This window comes from Nilaparvata lugens, chromosome 3 (assembly GCF_014356525.2).
Source record: "Nilaparvata lugens isolate BPH chromosome 3, ASM1435652v1, whole genome shotgun sequence".
NCBI lineage: Eukaryota > Metazoa > Arthropoda > Insecta > Hemiptera > Delphacidae > Nilaparvata > Nilaparvata lugens.
In genome coordinates this window covers 54,380,246-54,398,688 of record NC_052506.1, presented here as the reverse complement: position 1 = coordinate 54,398,688, position 18,443 = coordinate 54,380,246, and the positions used below count along the sequence as shown (strand labels likewise).

At 31.4% G+C, this 18,443-nt stretch overlaps 1 protein-coding gene across 1 annotated transcript; it reads right to left on the bottom strand.

Annotated features, from left to right (window-relative positions):
- Nucleotides 1-2,575: 2,575 nt before the first annotated feature.
- LOC111056164 lies at nucleotides 2,576-18,112 on the bottom strand. The gene is made up of 2 exons (XM_022343497.2): nucleotides 17,824-18,112; nucleotides 2,576-6,102 (listed from the first exon to the last, which is right to left on the bottom strand). The coding sequence occupies exons 1-2, from the start codon at nucleotides 17,927-17,929 to the stop codon at nucleotides 5,945-5,947; spliced, it is 264 nt and encodes an 87-aa protein (XP_022199189.1). The 5' UTR covers nucleotides 17,930-18,112; the 3' UTR covers nucleotides 2,576-5,944.
- Between the last annotated feature and the right edge of the window lie 331 nt (nucleotides 18,113-18,443).

Genomic DNA, 18,443 nt, shown 5'->3' with positions numbered 1-18,443 from the left:
CATGAAATTTTCGACATTGCTGGAAACTTTTTTGTTTTGAAAGACAAGTGGGTGGTGAAAGTGAGAAAGTTTCTCAGAAATAATTGAAATTGTTTTTTCAATTGTCAAACGTATTTTGACCTCTCAGGAGTTTCAAAGTCGACAAGTAGTCGTCTATGGTCACGGCAACCCTCAACTCCACTCCACAAGAAATCACCATTCCAGCTGGCTCTTCATTTGAAAGTTGGAAAATGAAGCCAAACTATCAAGTTCTATATGGAAAGGCATTAAGATTCCTAATTTTGATATAATAAGATATTTTCAACATCATGTCTTTGTGAGTGAGCTTCAATTTCTATCTCATATTTACTCTCATTGCCACTTATTTACTATAATATGCCCAGGAATTTGAGAAATAATTTCTTTCCTTCAATATTTGCCCGCAGTGATAGATATGGCAACAAGCTACTCTTCTTAATAATCATACTCATAAAATTTGTTTGAACAGTGTCTGTGAGTGTTGAAGACACAGACACAACTTGAAGATTCTCATTGGCCTTCTTAATATGGTCTGATTGCAATCTGAGTGCAAGTGTGTATAATAATAATAATATATACATTTATTTCCTTTAAAAAATACAATCTTAAGAGGCGATTCCTTAGCGACGACTCGAGACGCACGTCTAGAGCACATTAACCTATAAATACTTCAGATTCGATGACTCATTGGATTCCTGTGTTGCATGAACATTATGTCGACAGATGAATAATTCGAAGTGTTGGCTTCTATATTGCTTCTACGATTCATATTTAACTTGGTCTAGCCATACTGATTCTCTCTGTAGCAGACTAAGTAGAGTGCTATTTTTATTGAAGAGTTAAAATATTGTACAAGTTCTAATTTTGCTCATACTGTATATTATGCTTTTTTCACTCCCATCTGCAATATGGAACTTTGTTATGGGGTAATTCTTGTGGTGCGAAAGATGTTTTTCTTTGTCAGAAAAGAGCACTACGCACAGTTTTTAATTTGGGCATGAGGGAATCTTGTAATCCTGTGTTTTCAGCTAGTGGTGTGCTGACTCTTCCTTGTATTTTCATTTTGGAATGTTTGATGTTTGTGAAAGATAACCTTAGTATTTAAGAAGGGAAATTCATGAATATATTACGAGATCTGGTGGTCGGATAGGTTCGAGTCGGGTCAGGCTGCTAGGACGCAGAGAATGTACAACTATTTAGGTGTAAAAATGTTCAATGTTCTATCATCTGAAGTTAGATGAAAAGTAGAAGATTTAAGTCTATAGTAACGAAATGGTTGAAGGAGAGAGCATTTTACTCGGTTGAATAAATGTTGAACTGCAATGCCTATCCATAATATTATTGTTCTCAATTGCTTTAACTCTGGTCTGTTTTCAGATTATGCGGCTGTGTGAATTTATGTATATTTTCTTTTGTATATGTACTATATGTATATGTTCAATTGACTTTTGTCCATGCAATCAATTTTTGTTCATGACAATAATAAAGATTTGATTTGAATAATGGAGTCTAATGAATTTATAGGTTATTTGCTCTAGCCGCGGCGGCTCTAACCACGCGTCTCGAGTCTTCGCTAAGGAATTGCATGTTTAAGCTACACGTTTTTTAATAATAGTCCAGTCAAGGAAAGGTTATAGAGGTAAAAGTTGAGAAGACAATTTTTGACCCAGCAGTTCTGTTTAGGGTAGTAAGGAGGTAAACATATCAAAAGTCCCCACCCCTAACCTCTGTGCTAAGGGGGTGGGGGTGGTTTAAAGGTACCATTTTTTTGGTTTTCGCATAAAACTCAAAAACTATGTATCTTAAGGAGTTGACTGTCATATAACAAATTAAAGCTTAGATTAGTTCCTACAATATTCATCAAAAGTCAAAAATTTTGTTTAAAACGTTCCCTCCAAGTTTTTTTGTCAATAATTGGTCTATTGTTGCAATAATGGAGATTTCACACTCATCACTAAAGCTGCTGCAAAAGGTGTAGGGAAATTCGTGAAAGTGTAAAATTATACATCAAATTGAAGAGAATTCAATGCTCTAAAAGCTCATAATCAATATGGATTTTTCCCATCGATTTTTAAAAAGTTATGAGAGCAAAAATAGAAAAAAATTGGTGGCAAACGTGTTTTTTTTCAAAAATGTCACACCTTCAAGAGCAGATATCTCGAAAACTAGAGGATATATAAAAAAAGTTGTAGGATGAATATTGTAGGAAATAATCTAAGCTTTAATTTGTTATATGACAGTCAACTCCTTAAGATACATAGTTTTTGAGTTTTATGCGAAAACCCAAAAAATGGCACCTTTAAATCACCCCCACCCCCTTAGCACAGAGGTTAGGGGTGGGGACTTTTGATATGTTTACCTCCTTACTACCCTAAACAGAACTGCTGGGTCAAAAATTGTCTTCCAAACATTTCCCTCTATACCCGTTTTTGAGCATTCATTGGTCTATAAATAATTATTTTAAAAGTGTTTTTTTAATATTGCTAATACGTTATTCTTATTGAATTCAAATTGTGAAAGCTTTATTATTTATTTCCTATCAACATATATATATATATATATTTTTTTTTTTTTTTTTTGAAGAATTGTAGCTGTATTTGCATGTTATACTGTATATATGTAGAAGACTATAATAGAGCCCTCCCAAAAAATATGTTTAGTGACTCAGCGATTCAGCAATTTGATTGATAAGAATACAATCAAATATACAGTTTATATTGAAGCAATCTCTAATAAATATTTTGCCTACCAATTTACAAAACTGAATTGAATTATTAATACAGCAAGATGATGTGAAATAAATAATATTAGACAACATTCATGATATGAGTTACCGTATTTAAGTTTCACGAATGATTAGTAAACAAAGGTTTATAGAAAGAAATAAAGAAAAGGGATTTTATTACATATATTATGATATATGTTCAAGTTCAAGAATAGTAAAGAGTTTGATAGATGTGTAATATGTAGCCTATTTTTGAAAGTATATAATTGATAAATAAAACTTTATTTATGAATTTAACCGTAGATAGCAATCAATAACTTTCCTAATGATAATTTACAAACTACATACAGCCAAGATGTTGAAATACTACAGTTTCACTTTACCATTGTGTGAATTCGTTTATAGGCTTATAGCCCGAAGAAAAATTGTACTGGGTCTTGATTACTAATGATAATTATAAAAATGCGAATTAAATTGTTCCAATACTCTCTTTTCAGAACACCAAAATAAATTCAGAAATAATTAAAAATATGAATGGGGTAGTGCAGAAGGATAGGCTATAAGAGAGCTAGTGTATAAATAATAGTGAACCAATCAATCAATCCTGGCTCTTTGTCTTATAGTGAGGTTCACGTTATAATGTCAGTTGAGGAACAGCGTTGCCGATTCTCTTGCCTCGCAACTACCTTCTATAGAAGATAGCTGATAACTATAAATCTGATGTAATTAAACTGATCATTCTTGATAGAAATAATTAATTATATTTTATTTGTCAAACAAAAATATTCTTAAATGATTAATAAATTTTCATAATTGAGATTAAATTAATTTTGCTGATTAATTATATTTCTAAATTGTTGAAAACGATTTGGCAACGTATTGGAGCACGAAAAGGTTAGCTCTATTCGCTATGTTGAATGATAGACAAGGATAGCAATAATAATGTTAATCAAATACACGTATTATAAAGTGGACATCACTATAATTACAGATATGCATTTTATTTGAGAAGTTGAAATGGTGCGATAGAGGATACACAAAATTCTACTTACAGTTTGCTTTCCAAGCATGATAGGAGCAAATATTATTATCGCCATTACCATATAGACAAATATAGCATTATGCTATCCTTGTTTTGAGAATAGAAAAATCTTCATAAAGTAAAATAGTAGTAAAGAATAAGTAATTATTATGCTATCTTTTCTCTATGCTACTATACAAATTAGTATTTTAAAAGAATTATGTAATCTTGTGAGGTATTTTGTTGTGTTTAAAAGAAGTTTATATAATTTCTTGAAAGAATTTAGTTTCCTAAAATGTCTTTTCATTCCTATTCACGTCACAATGAGAGAATCTTCAACCTGCCAGGGCAGGGAAGGAGGAAACCGTTCGACTTCGACTATACATGCGACTATATGCAATTTTTCCAGTATGAAACACACAACAAATTAAAAATTTGATCATTTAGTACATAGATGGAGCTCGGAAAAATAGAAATCAACAAAATATGATAATAGGTCTATTCACTATTCAATTCATATAGTTTGAATAGATCAATAATATTTTCTTTTCAAATTGCACAAAGATTTTAGACAAGACTCATCAACCTAGGAACAGGGTATATAAAGACTACTCTTATCAACCTAATAACTACTGCACTCAAACAAACTATGAAGGATACATTAGAATAAAATATCTTCATAAAGTGAATAGTATTCAAAAATAAGTAAATAATATTAAAGAACAAGTAAACCTATAATAAATCACCATTAAAAAATATTATTCAATATCCAAAACCTTTTATCATCTTAGTAGCCTTAAAACTTCTACATAAATACTTTTCTTACAAATCCAGGCGATTCCATCGGCTTTTACCAACTGAAGACCAATTGGTAATTAATAATACATACACAATTTAAAATAATCAAAATTAAAAAATCTTATATATTTTTACAAGCACAACTTCTTCGTAAACATTTGAATTGTTATATTTATAATACTCATTTTTTTAATTTTCTAAAAATGCGAAATTTGAAAATAAGCTGATATTTTTCATCTAAAATCTTCCATTGAAATAATTCTAAAGTATGTCATTCTAAACTACAAAGACTCATATTCCAGCAGATCAACATACAACGACAATGGCTTATTTGTTTTATTTCATAATTATATGTGTTGTGAATCTTGAAAATAACACATTGGCAACATTTGTCCTAAATTTTTCTTTCACATTTTATACGCAGTACCAGTAGTTTACTTCAACTAACAACTAACAGATTAGTTTAAATAAGTAATTTTAGCTCAAATTATAGATATTGAAATTTATGACACTGACTGAAATATTGAAATTGACTACTCTTTGATTGCTAAGAAAGTGCAGTGATCTTTTTGCTGATATTGATACAGTAAAAGAAACTTGAAGATCAACTAAACTCATTCAAGAAATGAAACTGATTTGGTTTTAGTTCTATAGTGAAAAACAGGATTGCACAAAAAACACTGCTTTGTTACGTTCTTTGGATTTTATTGTGATGCTTATCACCACAAGGCAGGTGAATACCTGGCTAATTGCTTTCACCTTCCAACGAGCAATTAATTGGAACATTATTCATCAATTTTAATTTCATCGACTATTCTATTCGACGACTATAGGTAAATAGCGACGAGATTAGCCCTGGCTTTTATTAGATAGCATTATATCCAGAGCTGAGCTCGAACTATAGCCGTCTTTTTGAAAAACTCAACATTTGATTAATTAAATGATGAGAAGGCAATCCTGGTGTTACCACCGAAACTTCTTGTTGTTTAAGTGAGCAATATATAAAGAATAAACTGCTAATTTTTGTTAATTTCAGGCTATAATCTGATGAAGACAGTTTCTATGCACTTCAATTTGACTAGTTATCAGTCAATTTATGAGAAGATAAACTCATTTGTTCCTTCCAAAATTATTTTTCATGAAACCGATTTTATTTGACCATCAAAAATTTAAATACTTTTATCTTTCGATGTAATCCAAATAGTTGATCCCAGCTTACATTTTAGGCAAAAGTGAGTGCCTGTTGTGTTGTGCTGCTTCCAGAAGCAATCCATTTGGCTGTTCTGTTTCTGGGGTGGGTTGAAGGCATGTGCTCACCACAAGCACAGGCCGCGCATGTGTTCTAAGGCCGACGGACGCCCAGCGAGGAATGAGGAGACATGCTAGCGCGCATCCACCTCCTCATCCTCCTCCCTCAGACGACAACTGCTGCTGTCTCTGTGCGACTTGCTTCTGATGTACGTCTGCAGAGAGCGCCTCTTGCGCTGCTCCTTGCAGATAGGACAGCCGTCCTTGCCATGCTCTGATGTTCGGCTCTTCACTGCAAAATGAAAAATATATCATTTTCATTATTTATCAAATCACTATAATTTCTATCCATTAGGTCGATTGAATAAAAGCCAGAAATTGCTAGTTCAAAGTAATTTTCAAGCAAATGCTAGGATTCGAGTTATCTGTATAATCTTACCTGTATAGCTAGAGCTACAGTAACCATATAACAACCAATGGTTATATATAGTTACTGTAGCTAGAACCAATGACTAGCTGCTAGTCACTAGATTCTAGTTTTTCCCATCCACCCATTGAATCACAAGCATTACTATAATGGAATGAAAAAAAAGTTCTAGCTCGAAATCAATTCTGTTCCTGAACAAATAATTATCCATGAACTGAAATATATGTCAAGCAATAGTTGGTTTAATATGAACATATCACGAATAAATAGGCTGGAAATTTAACAAATGTTTATACTCAATATACATGAAATTCATTACAAATTACAAGAAAAAAAAGAAAAACACATTGTTTTGCACAAAGTAGGAGGGTAGAATAATTTCCAAATCATATTCAAAATTTCGGTACCGTATCATCATCTTTTGATTCTCAATGTTGTTGATTCAATATTTTAAGAGACGTATTAAGTTTATTTTTTATTTATTGTAGCGTATATGTTTAATGAAAATGGTAATAATGTTTTTTGAGGATGATGTTCTCCACATGACAAGTCATTTACTTCTTACCAAGAAGTTGTTTTGAATCTAAAAATTATTGTCAATTTGCAAAAGTGACCATAATCAGTGATTCTATACAAAGAGAATTACCGAGAGCAAGTCACTCATCTGAACTGAGCAATCAGATAGGCTAGGCGATATCATTCCAACTGCTGATGTGCTGAGTGAACGAATGATAATATGTTCTCCAACATTGGGTCCTTTTGAGGGCGAATCAATTTACCTATGAATTGCACTAAGAAAGCATGCTTTCATCACTACAAATCATTGGGATAAATTGCTACAATCATTCATATTTCCTATCTATTCCTTATATAATTTTCTTATAACAAACATGGAAATAATAAATTATGTTCTACAATTTTTGGTGATACCAATTTTTAAAAATGCTAGAAGTCCCTATATAAAATAATATAATAAATAAAACAGGATGTGTTCTGTAAAAGTCAAAACTAACGTCATCTTTTGTTAACAAAAAAACATGATTTTATAGGCGACCCAGAGCTCAACTATCAACCAGAAGCGATGAATGAGTAAATGAAATTGAAACTTTTTAATTTATCACCAAGTGAAGTTCAGAAATCAGTAGAGCAATGCATTAAATTCATATTTATTCTCCTAGCAATGTTAGCTATATACAATAACAAAAAATATCACAAGAAATACAATATAAAAATATCAGATTTGTTGAATCTGATATGAACGAAAAAAACTATTTTTTCTGTACAAAGGCATTCGATTTTCGATTATGAAAATGCGGTTCCTTCTAAGCTGATTTGGACACTTCAACACCGTAATAAATTTAGCTTGTCAGGTACATTAATGAGAGATTGAAAAAAGACTCATGAAGATGCTATTCTATTTTACTCAAACAATTTAGCACCAAATAACATATTGTCAAAAGTAACATGAAGTGCACTGAAGCATTGGGTTGAGTTGAGTGCTGTAATGGAAGTGAAGAGGCATCATAAAAGCCCAATACCGCTCAAACATTGAGGCGAACCGTGCTTTTTATAACTGGGTTCAGGGAAAAGATTCCCTCAACTTATTGAGAGAGCTTATTTTATCATATATTCCACTTTAAATTACAAAAAGATACAGTTTGCTAATACTTAACAATTTCTTTTCCCTGATAAAGTTTTTATCCTATTAACGAGTTGCCAATTATCTTTGAAGAAAATTTTTTGCTCCAATTGCTTGAAAATATTGATAATTTGAGTGAGTCAGTCAATTGACCTCATACAATAAAATAAAATAATTATCATCTATCTCTAAGGGCCGGTTTCCGAGCTCGGGATTTGGCTAAGTTTTAGACTTTAAACAGCTGGAGTAAGAAAATTAGCTTTTCGAACGGGGCGTAGTCGCATTCGTTGTCAAAGTTACGTTTGAATTAAATTTCAAAAAACTAGAAAATTAAACACAAAATAAAATAAAGAGAAAATAGTGTAAAGTTTCAGCTATTCTGAATTATTTAGAAATATATTTTAATTTCGTCAAGGAAAAACGTTTCTAATTATAGAAATGAGAAAATAAAAACTGCGACTACTGTTATAAAAACTGTCACTACGCCCCGTTTTGGAAAGCTAATTTTCTGACTCCAGTTGTTTCAAGTCTAGAACTTAGCTAAATCCCGAGCTCGGAAAACGGCCCTTAGAATTATAGCGATAAACTATCTTAATAATATACTGTTGACTGCAAAAAATCTATTCCGTAGAAGATATAGGTTTATTTAATAATAATTAAATAATAATAATGCTATATTATTATATAGGTTATATTTCATGTTATTCTATTAAATACATAACAATTCCACGATAACCATACTCATTAATAATTGACAAAATACCGTACGAAAAAATGTATAGGTTATCTGTGAATGTGTAAGGGCCGTTTGCACAGTGTAAGTTTAAGCTAAATAAAGTTTAAACGAAATCTGGATTTTTTTTTGGTTTAAACTAAAATTCCGTTTGCGCAGTACCTATTAGTTTAAACTCTGGGAAAGTTTAAACCTCCAAAATAGGAGGTTTAAACCAAATAATTTGGATTAACTCGACATCTGTAAGATTTGATGGGGAAACAGCTAATAGTAAATCATTTTTCGACGGTTGTTTTTAATGCTTCTGTAAACGATAATAATTATTTGGGTTATAATGAATCATTATTTGAATGTAAAAATATTATAATAGAGGAATTGATAGAAGTTTTTAATGCGATTGATAAAGATGACTGCGAGGAAATTTTGGAACTGAGAAAAATTGGGCGAAAAACGAATCATTTAAATTTCTGGGATGATACCGAATTTTTTTAACGGTTTTGCTTGAGTAAAGCAAGTGCCAATTTAGTATTTGATTAAATAAACCACTTGATAGAAAATAAGACAGTTTTTATCAGTGGTCTTTGATTAGAAAACATGTTTTTAATAACACATAACTGAGATATTTTGCTTTTGAGAGATTTCTAATAAACAAGGAAGACCGTATAGTAGATTTAAGTAGATTTTCATAACCAAATAAGGTTTTTATCTTACATTCTAGAATATATTTTTTGGTGCCAACTAAATATAAGTTTGTTTCTGATAGTAATATAGCATTTCATCATTTTTTGAAGAATTTCTTGATCGCTTTTCACTTTTATTACTGTACAGATTACAGCTCTGTGGATTTTGAACGAAAAAATAGTAGCTACATAACATAAATTTACTGATGTTTTGTAAACAAATAACAAATTTCCTATTATAAACGATGACTTTTATATTATAAACGATGACATTCTATTACCAACTTAACGCTAAACTGGTTTAACTTAAACTGAATTATTAAATGCACTGAGAAAACCGATTCAAGTTTAAACTTTTAGATTAACTTAAACTGGATTAACTTAATCGAGTTTAGCAATCTATACTGTGCAAACGGCCCTAAGCGTGTTTAAACTACATATAATGTAGTTAAAGATCGATAGAGCAAAGCCAACTGTATAAGAATTTTACACAATAAAATATTGTATTGAATTTTGCACTAGGTATTGCATTATATTGTAGTCTACTTTTTATTGAAAATAAATTTACCCATGCTTTTGAGAAGCTTAGTGAATGAGAGTAGAATGGTCTTATATAGAGATATCAAGCATGTTTTGTATTCAGACCGAATCCAATAATATGTTCATCAGTGAGGTAGTGATTAACTCAATTGAAATAGGACATAATGATATCACAGCAAAAGCCTGTTCTTGAATCGTAACATGACTGGAGCGGTAAAGTGATATTCACTGTCAGCGTTGGTTGAATGGGAAGCGTTGGTGTTATTTCCATAAGGAATGCTGACAGTTTTAAAGTGAATCTCGCCACAGACAAATTTAGCTCTGGAAAGTTTCCTGGAGACAGCGTGGTATCCTAAATTAGTTTTACAACTAAGAGTGAGACAGAGGGAGGATGAATACAGAGAGGGTCGAATACAGGTGAGGGACTGGGGGGGGGGGAAATGCATGGCTTGGCGTGTCGACAGTCACGTAGGCCTAGGACGACATGGTGGGGGAGAGGTGGTCCTACAGCGCAGCAGAAATAATGCGGTCAGGGCTTCGTGGATAAGCTAAGCAAGTGAAGAAAACCCCAAGCAGCTAAGCACATAGGAGCATGCTCCAATTCAAATAACGAGACATACTTTGCTATTGTACTTGTGCGAGATATAAAAAGAATATTGAATTGTACAATGTAATTCAAAATAAGACTACTGTGTACACCTTTATCGAATGTTCATTGATAAGAATTGAAATAGAAACAAAAATTGTTTTGTTCTCTGTTTGTAATGTTTGGCTGTATGATAAGAAACACTTTTTTCTTACTGAACCGCAATAATATAGGCTTGCCCGATCTATTGCTGTGTATTTATAAATAATACATGACATTACTTCATGGATGTTTTTATGACTCAAATATGTGATTAGAGTTTTGGCGAGCTGACAACAATTTGCAGTTCTAGTTTTTAATCACTCATTGACATTATTTTAAAATTATTGATTTACAGTGTTATCTATTTGCTATCTAATTCCAGACCAAAGGGCGATTTTTAATCTTGCATTTCAATAGAAAATCAACTTAATGGTCATTAAATTTATAAAGGGGTTCAATGTAAGATACTGCTTATAATGCCAATAGAATAATTATTTAAAATTGACTTATCAATTTCAAAAAAACATACACAAGCACATTTTCCTTGTTAGAGTTAATTTCCTTGTCGGTTTCTTTCAATTTTATTCATTATAATCTTCTATTTATTTATATAACATTTTATTAATTATAATGAATAGGCACTAATACTATTGTACGTATTGCATTCATATAACCATACATCAAGTATTTAAGATTTAATAAGGTAATCAATAATGAGAGAGAGCTCAAATGATTACAAATCAATGATGATAACAAAATTTTAGTTCAAGCATAGATTTTATCACGATGATGATATTGTCATAACTCTTGTATTTATATTATAATTATGATAACATAATCTCAGGAAAATTCCAATATAGTTTGATATTCATTTCAAACTTTAGTGTTCCTGAAGAATAACATGCTTGATGCTTTCCATTCAACCATTGATATGGTTCCAAGCTTCTCATTCAGACAGCTTTAAGTAAATCTCACTACAGTTCAAGTGTAATTTGGTGGAAAACACTGAATATTATCGGTTTACAGATAGAAAAGGAAACTCTAGCCTTAAGCATGAATAATCAACAAGGTTATTAGGTTCAATAACATAACAATAACAAAATACATAAAAATGGACATTTTCAAAATACGACAGCGTCAGTTTTGCTTAGTTTCAACTTCCAGTTATTTGGGGGATTGGTCATTGACTCATCATTTTATTACACAAAACAGTAGGCCTATAGATTCATTATTGAAATACTATTTCATTGACAATACAAGATTTCTAATTATTGTCAATTCATAGAATTTTATGATAATCATCACTTTTTGTTCAAATTGGAAGTGTAAACAGTCAACGTTAAACAGCATAAAGCTGATAATTCCATTATTGAACTGATTATTATAGAACAATAAACTGATAAAATTAATCAGTTCAAGAAGGCTAATATTGTCGTTGCCGACGCATAGTAAATAAAGTAATGACGCACAGTTTACCGTAAACAAAATAAATAAATTTATCAACTTCTCCTATAAACCCATCCAAATCAGAAAAAATATATTTCAACATGCACAGATCACCATTGAAGATATTTTATCAAGTTTATTTGGAAGACTAATGGAAGACTGGGCAATCCAATAAAGCCATTTGCAATTTTAATAATAAATAATTATGATAATCGTCTCTCATCATCGTCCTTTCCACTACCCACGCACAAGTCTTATCCTCAGAAAAAAATAGAATTGGAAAATGAACATTTTTTAAGCGATTTCCTGTCAATTGAAAGTTTGATTTTTTGGTAGCGTCTATTTTAAAAGTATAACAATAAACAATAGAAGCTGACTGCTGAGAGATGCGGATCGTTGTTATAAGCTAGTCTCGTATAACGACTGTGTGAGACGGATGGCAGTGTTGTTTAGCCGTCAGTCAGTCCACTTCCTAGTGATCAGTGATCGTGGCAGGCAGGCAGCAGGCAGGATAGGATAGGATAGGGTAGGATAGCCGGTCGTCGACCTTGCCTCACGTTTTTCGTCTTTCCGTTCTTCTGTGAGCACTAGCTGTGCTATACTCACATTCACTTCAAACTGTCAGAATTCCTTTTAAATTATTCGAATGCTTCCCATTCAACCAATGCTGACAGACAGTTTGAAGTTAGTGTAATGGATTCTCGGCTTCTTGCCCGCTTGGATTCCCCTTTTTCTGACAAATGACAAGGGACACCACCTTGTCTTATGGTCGAATCATTGCATTATATTCTCTACGAGAAAATAAAATCACTAAAAATCCTCGTCTCCCCAAATTTCTGTTTCATCGCTGTTTTTTTCTTTGAATTCTCAAATTGCAGCTTACATTTCAACACTTTTTACGCTAGTTTATCGTGTTCCATCTTAGTGGATAAATACGTGAACAGATAAATAAAAGGTGTGTGGCTGAGGTGGGGTGACCAGAGGTTTAGAAGGAAATTAAAAAAGAGATTTTTATATCCATTGACATGAGTTCACGTAAAATAAAGAGTACAATAGATGTAATAATTATATATTGAGTTTGAGCATAATCAATAGGAAACGTGTACCTTTATAAATTTATAAAATTAACCATAATTGGATATGATCAACAAGCCAAATATAGCAAATTTGTTAAAACCACGAGTTTCAAATAGTTGTTGAATAAGTATTAATATGATGTAAAAAAGGAATCTAAATTTTAGAAATCTTGTGTTCTTCATACCCATCAAATTCAAAAGATTCACAACCCCTCCATGCAGAGAATAGGCAAGGTATATGAAACATTTCCATTTCACAATACATTTCATATTTATAGGCTATATCTCTCTCTCATTACATTTCTGGAAGTGATAACTTATTTCATCCTAGTATAACTTAATTTTACATTCATTAAAATTAATTTTATGATTCGAAGACCCGGCTTCTAGGACACATATAAAATCTCAGAATGTATAAAATTTAATGAATTCATTACCTACTGAAATCATTCACTATATCCAATAGTCATTTATTTATTTATTCTTTGAATGACAATTACAATAACGGAAAGAAGAAACATACTTTAGCCCAAAACTTTAATTCGTTCCTAAATTTAGTTCAATAAAAAATGGCCGAAGCGGGGTTACGTTAATCTGGACGTTAGTTAGTTTTCTATTGATTAAACTCTTAGGAATAAATTATTATTAAACCTATTGCATTTGCTCTTTATTACAGATATTTCAACATTTATGTAATATATTAGAATATAATTTTTATTTTTTTAAATAATCCTCCGGTTAATACAAATTCTATAATGAATATGATTTAAAAATAATATTTTTAGCAATTACATAGGTAAGATCTATGTATAAGATGCTTAAATTGATGATGGTATGATGAAGAAAGTTGTGTGTTTTATGCCATGCTACGTATATAGATATAAGCAATGAAAGCGAGTTTGAGTTCGGCCAAGGACCGGTTCTCTCTTCATGCGCAATTCAATTTGTTGTTTATTACAAGAAAGGGGTTTAGCCTTTTAGGAGAGCAGCTATCTCAAATGAGAGGAAACGTTAAGTCGTAAACAAATAAATATTTTCAGTCTTCTCAAGCCTTCTAGAAGATTAAAACTGGCAACGTTTAAAATCTGGGTTTCAATATTTCAATAGATGAGCTTATATTTTTTTAAATAATAAGATGAGGCTAAGTGAGATAGTATTATGAATGCAGTATTTTTTTTAGTGATAATGTTTAGATTTGGTTGATGGCTGCTTCTTTACCAAGGTTAAAAACTAAGTTGAGAGACAAAGTATGAAAATTTAAGTTTATTATCCATCAACAATAGATAAGAAGGAGTCTTTGCTATTTTTCTGAAGCATATCTCAAAAAGATAACTTACTGATTCTTGAAACAATTTTGTTAGAGGATAATTAGAACACTGTTATCTGCACTAGTATGACAGATAAGGTATAGAGGCCTACCTATTGTCGCAGGTAGGTCTATGAAAATGTTATTGACTTCCATAAACTGACTGCTCTATCCTTCACTACTGTTATTACCTGAGATAATAATAATTGCTTTCAAGCATTGCATGCAATTAAAAGATAAAATGCAACGATTTCTTCTTCTACAAAGAAACAATAATGTTTGAGGTTTTCAAAATTGATAACTGTTGTTATTTACAATAATCATCTTCTTTATCGTCTGCAATAAAAAAAAGAAGATTGGAAAATTACTATCAGATATTTACAAGGCTACGTCTAATAACAAAAATTGTTAGTTTAATGGCCAAGGACTAGATATGTTTACCTATAATAGTCAACTTATAAAATATTGTAAAGATAGCAATTCCATGGATCCATACGATGATTTCAAACAATGCTGGTTGATATGGTCTGCTTCAAATAATAAAATTGAAGTAACAGCTTGATTAACAAATAATAAATTATTAAACTGGAAATTGATAGGCTGACAGTTTATGCAGAATCTGAAACGATATTCTGTGCAAGTATTTAGGAGAAATTTCAAAAGAATAGAATATCGCTCAATTCAAAAAAGAAAACTGAATGAAATCGAATGATTTTAATTAGAATCTTAGAATCAAAACGTTTCCTCAATTACACAATACAAGTGACAAAAACGATACAAATTTGAGTAGTCTAGATCTAGAGGGTACAGAATAAACGGCGTTAGAAAGTTAGTGGGATTATTATAGAATCAATAAGAAAAAAGCTAGCCTACTGGAAAAAGAAGTAGTTTGAATGTTTGAAATGAAAGGAGTTATATTTCAATAATATAGACGGTTACATAAATATTATAAGATTATATAAATTATACAGTGTCAGCTGAGCTTTAGTGTTTACAAGTTTGTGTTTCTTGAAAAGTTCCAAATTTTCTTAAATAACTCAATATTATTCGTTAAAAGTGGTAATTGAGTAAAATATTTCTGATTAATTTATCAATTTAAGCCATCTAAATTAAAAATTTATAGTTTTAATGTTTATTTTGGACCAAAATTATATAAAAATTGTACTCGTGAAATTCTAACCTTATCTTGAACTTTATCACCTATAAATATGGAAGAAAAATAGCACACGGACTACCTTATTATTTTATCTTTCAATGTTCTTGCATTAGTGTCATTTGCATTGTAAATTAATAAATATAAAAAAAATAAGAAGAATCCGCCAAAATCTGGAGTACGTATGGAGTACGACTATCAACACTCAATTCAACAACATAAGGAAAATCGTAACGATATTCACATTTTTGCGGTAAGGAGAATTGGAAATCTGCCACCAGCAGGAAGAAGCATTTCAACTATAAAACATCGGATAATTAATGGGAAGAATATATCAATTCAAATGTTATTTTGCTTTTCAAGCTCTATATAATATAAAGAATGTCCACATACAATAAAAAGAACTAAAAACTTATATTGTATAATGGTATGATGGACGGACATTTATGATTTACTGAAGAAAAGATCTATATTCTTGTTTCCAAAGAATATAACAGTGAAAAAAAAACGAGTAAGTTTCACGCACACAGACACGCAAAGCTTTGAAAAAAAGAGTTTGTCTCTAGCAGTTCTCTCTCGATAAATCTTTTTATTAGATCATAATGTACTATGTTAAAGTGATTTCTTCATGGTCCATAATTGAATTTCAACTCGACCGAGACTGTTTTCATGAATTAATCGAATGTCCTTGATTTGTATCAGGTGCACGTTATTACGTTGTTTTTATTTGAAACGCAGTAGATAGCGTGAAATTTCCATTCAGAATGTTTCTTCATAGGATACCGTACTACACTAGGAGCTCAGAGCGAAAACATGTTTACGTTTTCTTGGGCAGTGTCAGTTCTCCAGACACACAATGTAGGCCATCCATACTGACAATATTGTTAATTAGATAACTTATTCTTATATATTTGTAAGCTATATCAACGCGTTTGATTTTGGCTTTCTCTAATAATAGTATTGCTTGCAATACTCTTCCGCGATCTCTGCATGCCTGAGCAACTGCCATCATTACACTCATTCTCACCGGCATTGCCTAAATAGCTTACAACTTGCATCTAACAATAGCCACCACCATAGTAGGCCTACAACCGAAAGACCTATTCATCCAAAATAATTCAGTTAACAGTTAAGATACATCGAGAAAATCATTACAATTAACTAGTTCAAGGATAAACTCTCAAATTTAGTAAGGTTCCGTGCCAAGCAATTGTACTGTGCTTGTTTCTGTGATTACTAGAAATTGTTCAATGATCTACAAATTATTGATGTGGATTTAATGGAAATGGTGCAGCAGCGCATTTGGGTTTCCCTAAGCCGAAACTAGCCGAAGTAAAATGTGAAAAAATTAAGAGACCTTGTGGAAATTATAATAATAATATTATATATAATTGTGGAAATTATAAAATTATATTATATAGAATTTAACTAATTTTTTATTTCAATTTTTTGTTCATTTTTCATTATTTTTCAACTTTTCTTTAATTTATTTTTCAAATAGAATAATATTCTTTTATAACACTTCATCATATTAAACTGGCATTCTTCTCTACATGATTTTATTTGTTATTTTCAAGTTCCGGTTGCACACAGGCTGTTAAATTTTAATTGGGTGATTCAATGACATGATAAACAATCATCAGAGAAGGTTTTTTCGAGGAGAAGGCTTCTCTGGATACTGATTAATTCTTGTGACATTCAACACAATTAAAATTTAACAGGATTTTGTACAACCCCTGATGCTCTGATGTTCAAAACTTTAATTTTATAATAATTCATTTAAATTTTTACATTATTGACAATAATATTACTATTCTACTTTTACAATGGTTCATATCACACGAATAATTAAAAATAATAATTATCAACATTTTTACAAATTAAATTAAATTACTATGATAATGGATAACATTTTTTTCGCCGTTCGTTTTGTTGGTGAGTACTATCACTCTATCATATAAGCTCTTACCCGATTGTTTCTTAATGAGGCTATATACTGTATTTGCTGCAGAATAAATAAAGGTTTGGTGATCTCTGGAATATCGATCAAAAATTAAAATAATCAACTTGTTTCATACTTCAATCCTACTACAAAAAGTACAGTAGATATCTTATATACTGTCCAACATTCCAAGTGCATTTGAAATTAAATTAATAAAGAAAAAACTGTGTGAGCAATATTAGGGAAAATAACATTCAACATATATTTCAGAAATAAATTAATTCTCTAAATGAATCAATCAAATCTTTGGTGAGATATGCAATTAGTGAAGGTTCAGCTACTCAACATAACTACAACATAGAAGCTACAAGCCGCTAAGCAGCTTCCAGAGAGGGAGAACAAATCTTGATGATAATGAAATATGTAAAGAGATTGTTGAATACCTTGAGGTTTCTCAGTCTGCTTTTGCTCCCAGGAACGATCGTAGAAGGAAAACTGTCCTCTAATGGACTGGTAAGCCATGGCATCAGACATGTAGATCAGATCCATATTCACGCCTTTCTGACGCAAAGTACGCAGTTCAGGATATGGGTCACGCAAGCTTATGACTTGACTAGCTTCACGGTCTAGACTACAATGATCGCCTATTCAGCCACTTGGTTCGTTTCGCCCCACGCGCTCTCTTTTGTTTACTATCTACTAACAGGAAGCACTTTTGATACGGGGCAACACCACACTCTTGGATAAAACTACATACAGGAAACGGGTGGGACTTGCTACTGAAGATACACGTTGCATATATTGATACAACTTTCATTGTCCTAGGTAGGGAATTTAATTCATTATCAACATGGATTTCCTGCTTTACTTTTAATGTGTTACATGAAGCAGGAAATTCTGTGGTGGGGATTAGGAAGTATTGGAATATACATGCATAAACAATGCAGTAATCGTCCCTTTCTCATTAGATATGTTTTCTCTGCCATGGACTAAATTAACATGAGAAAGTTCCATTGCACAGTAATTGGTGGAAAATTCATTCATCAGTTAAAATAAAATTCTT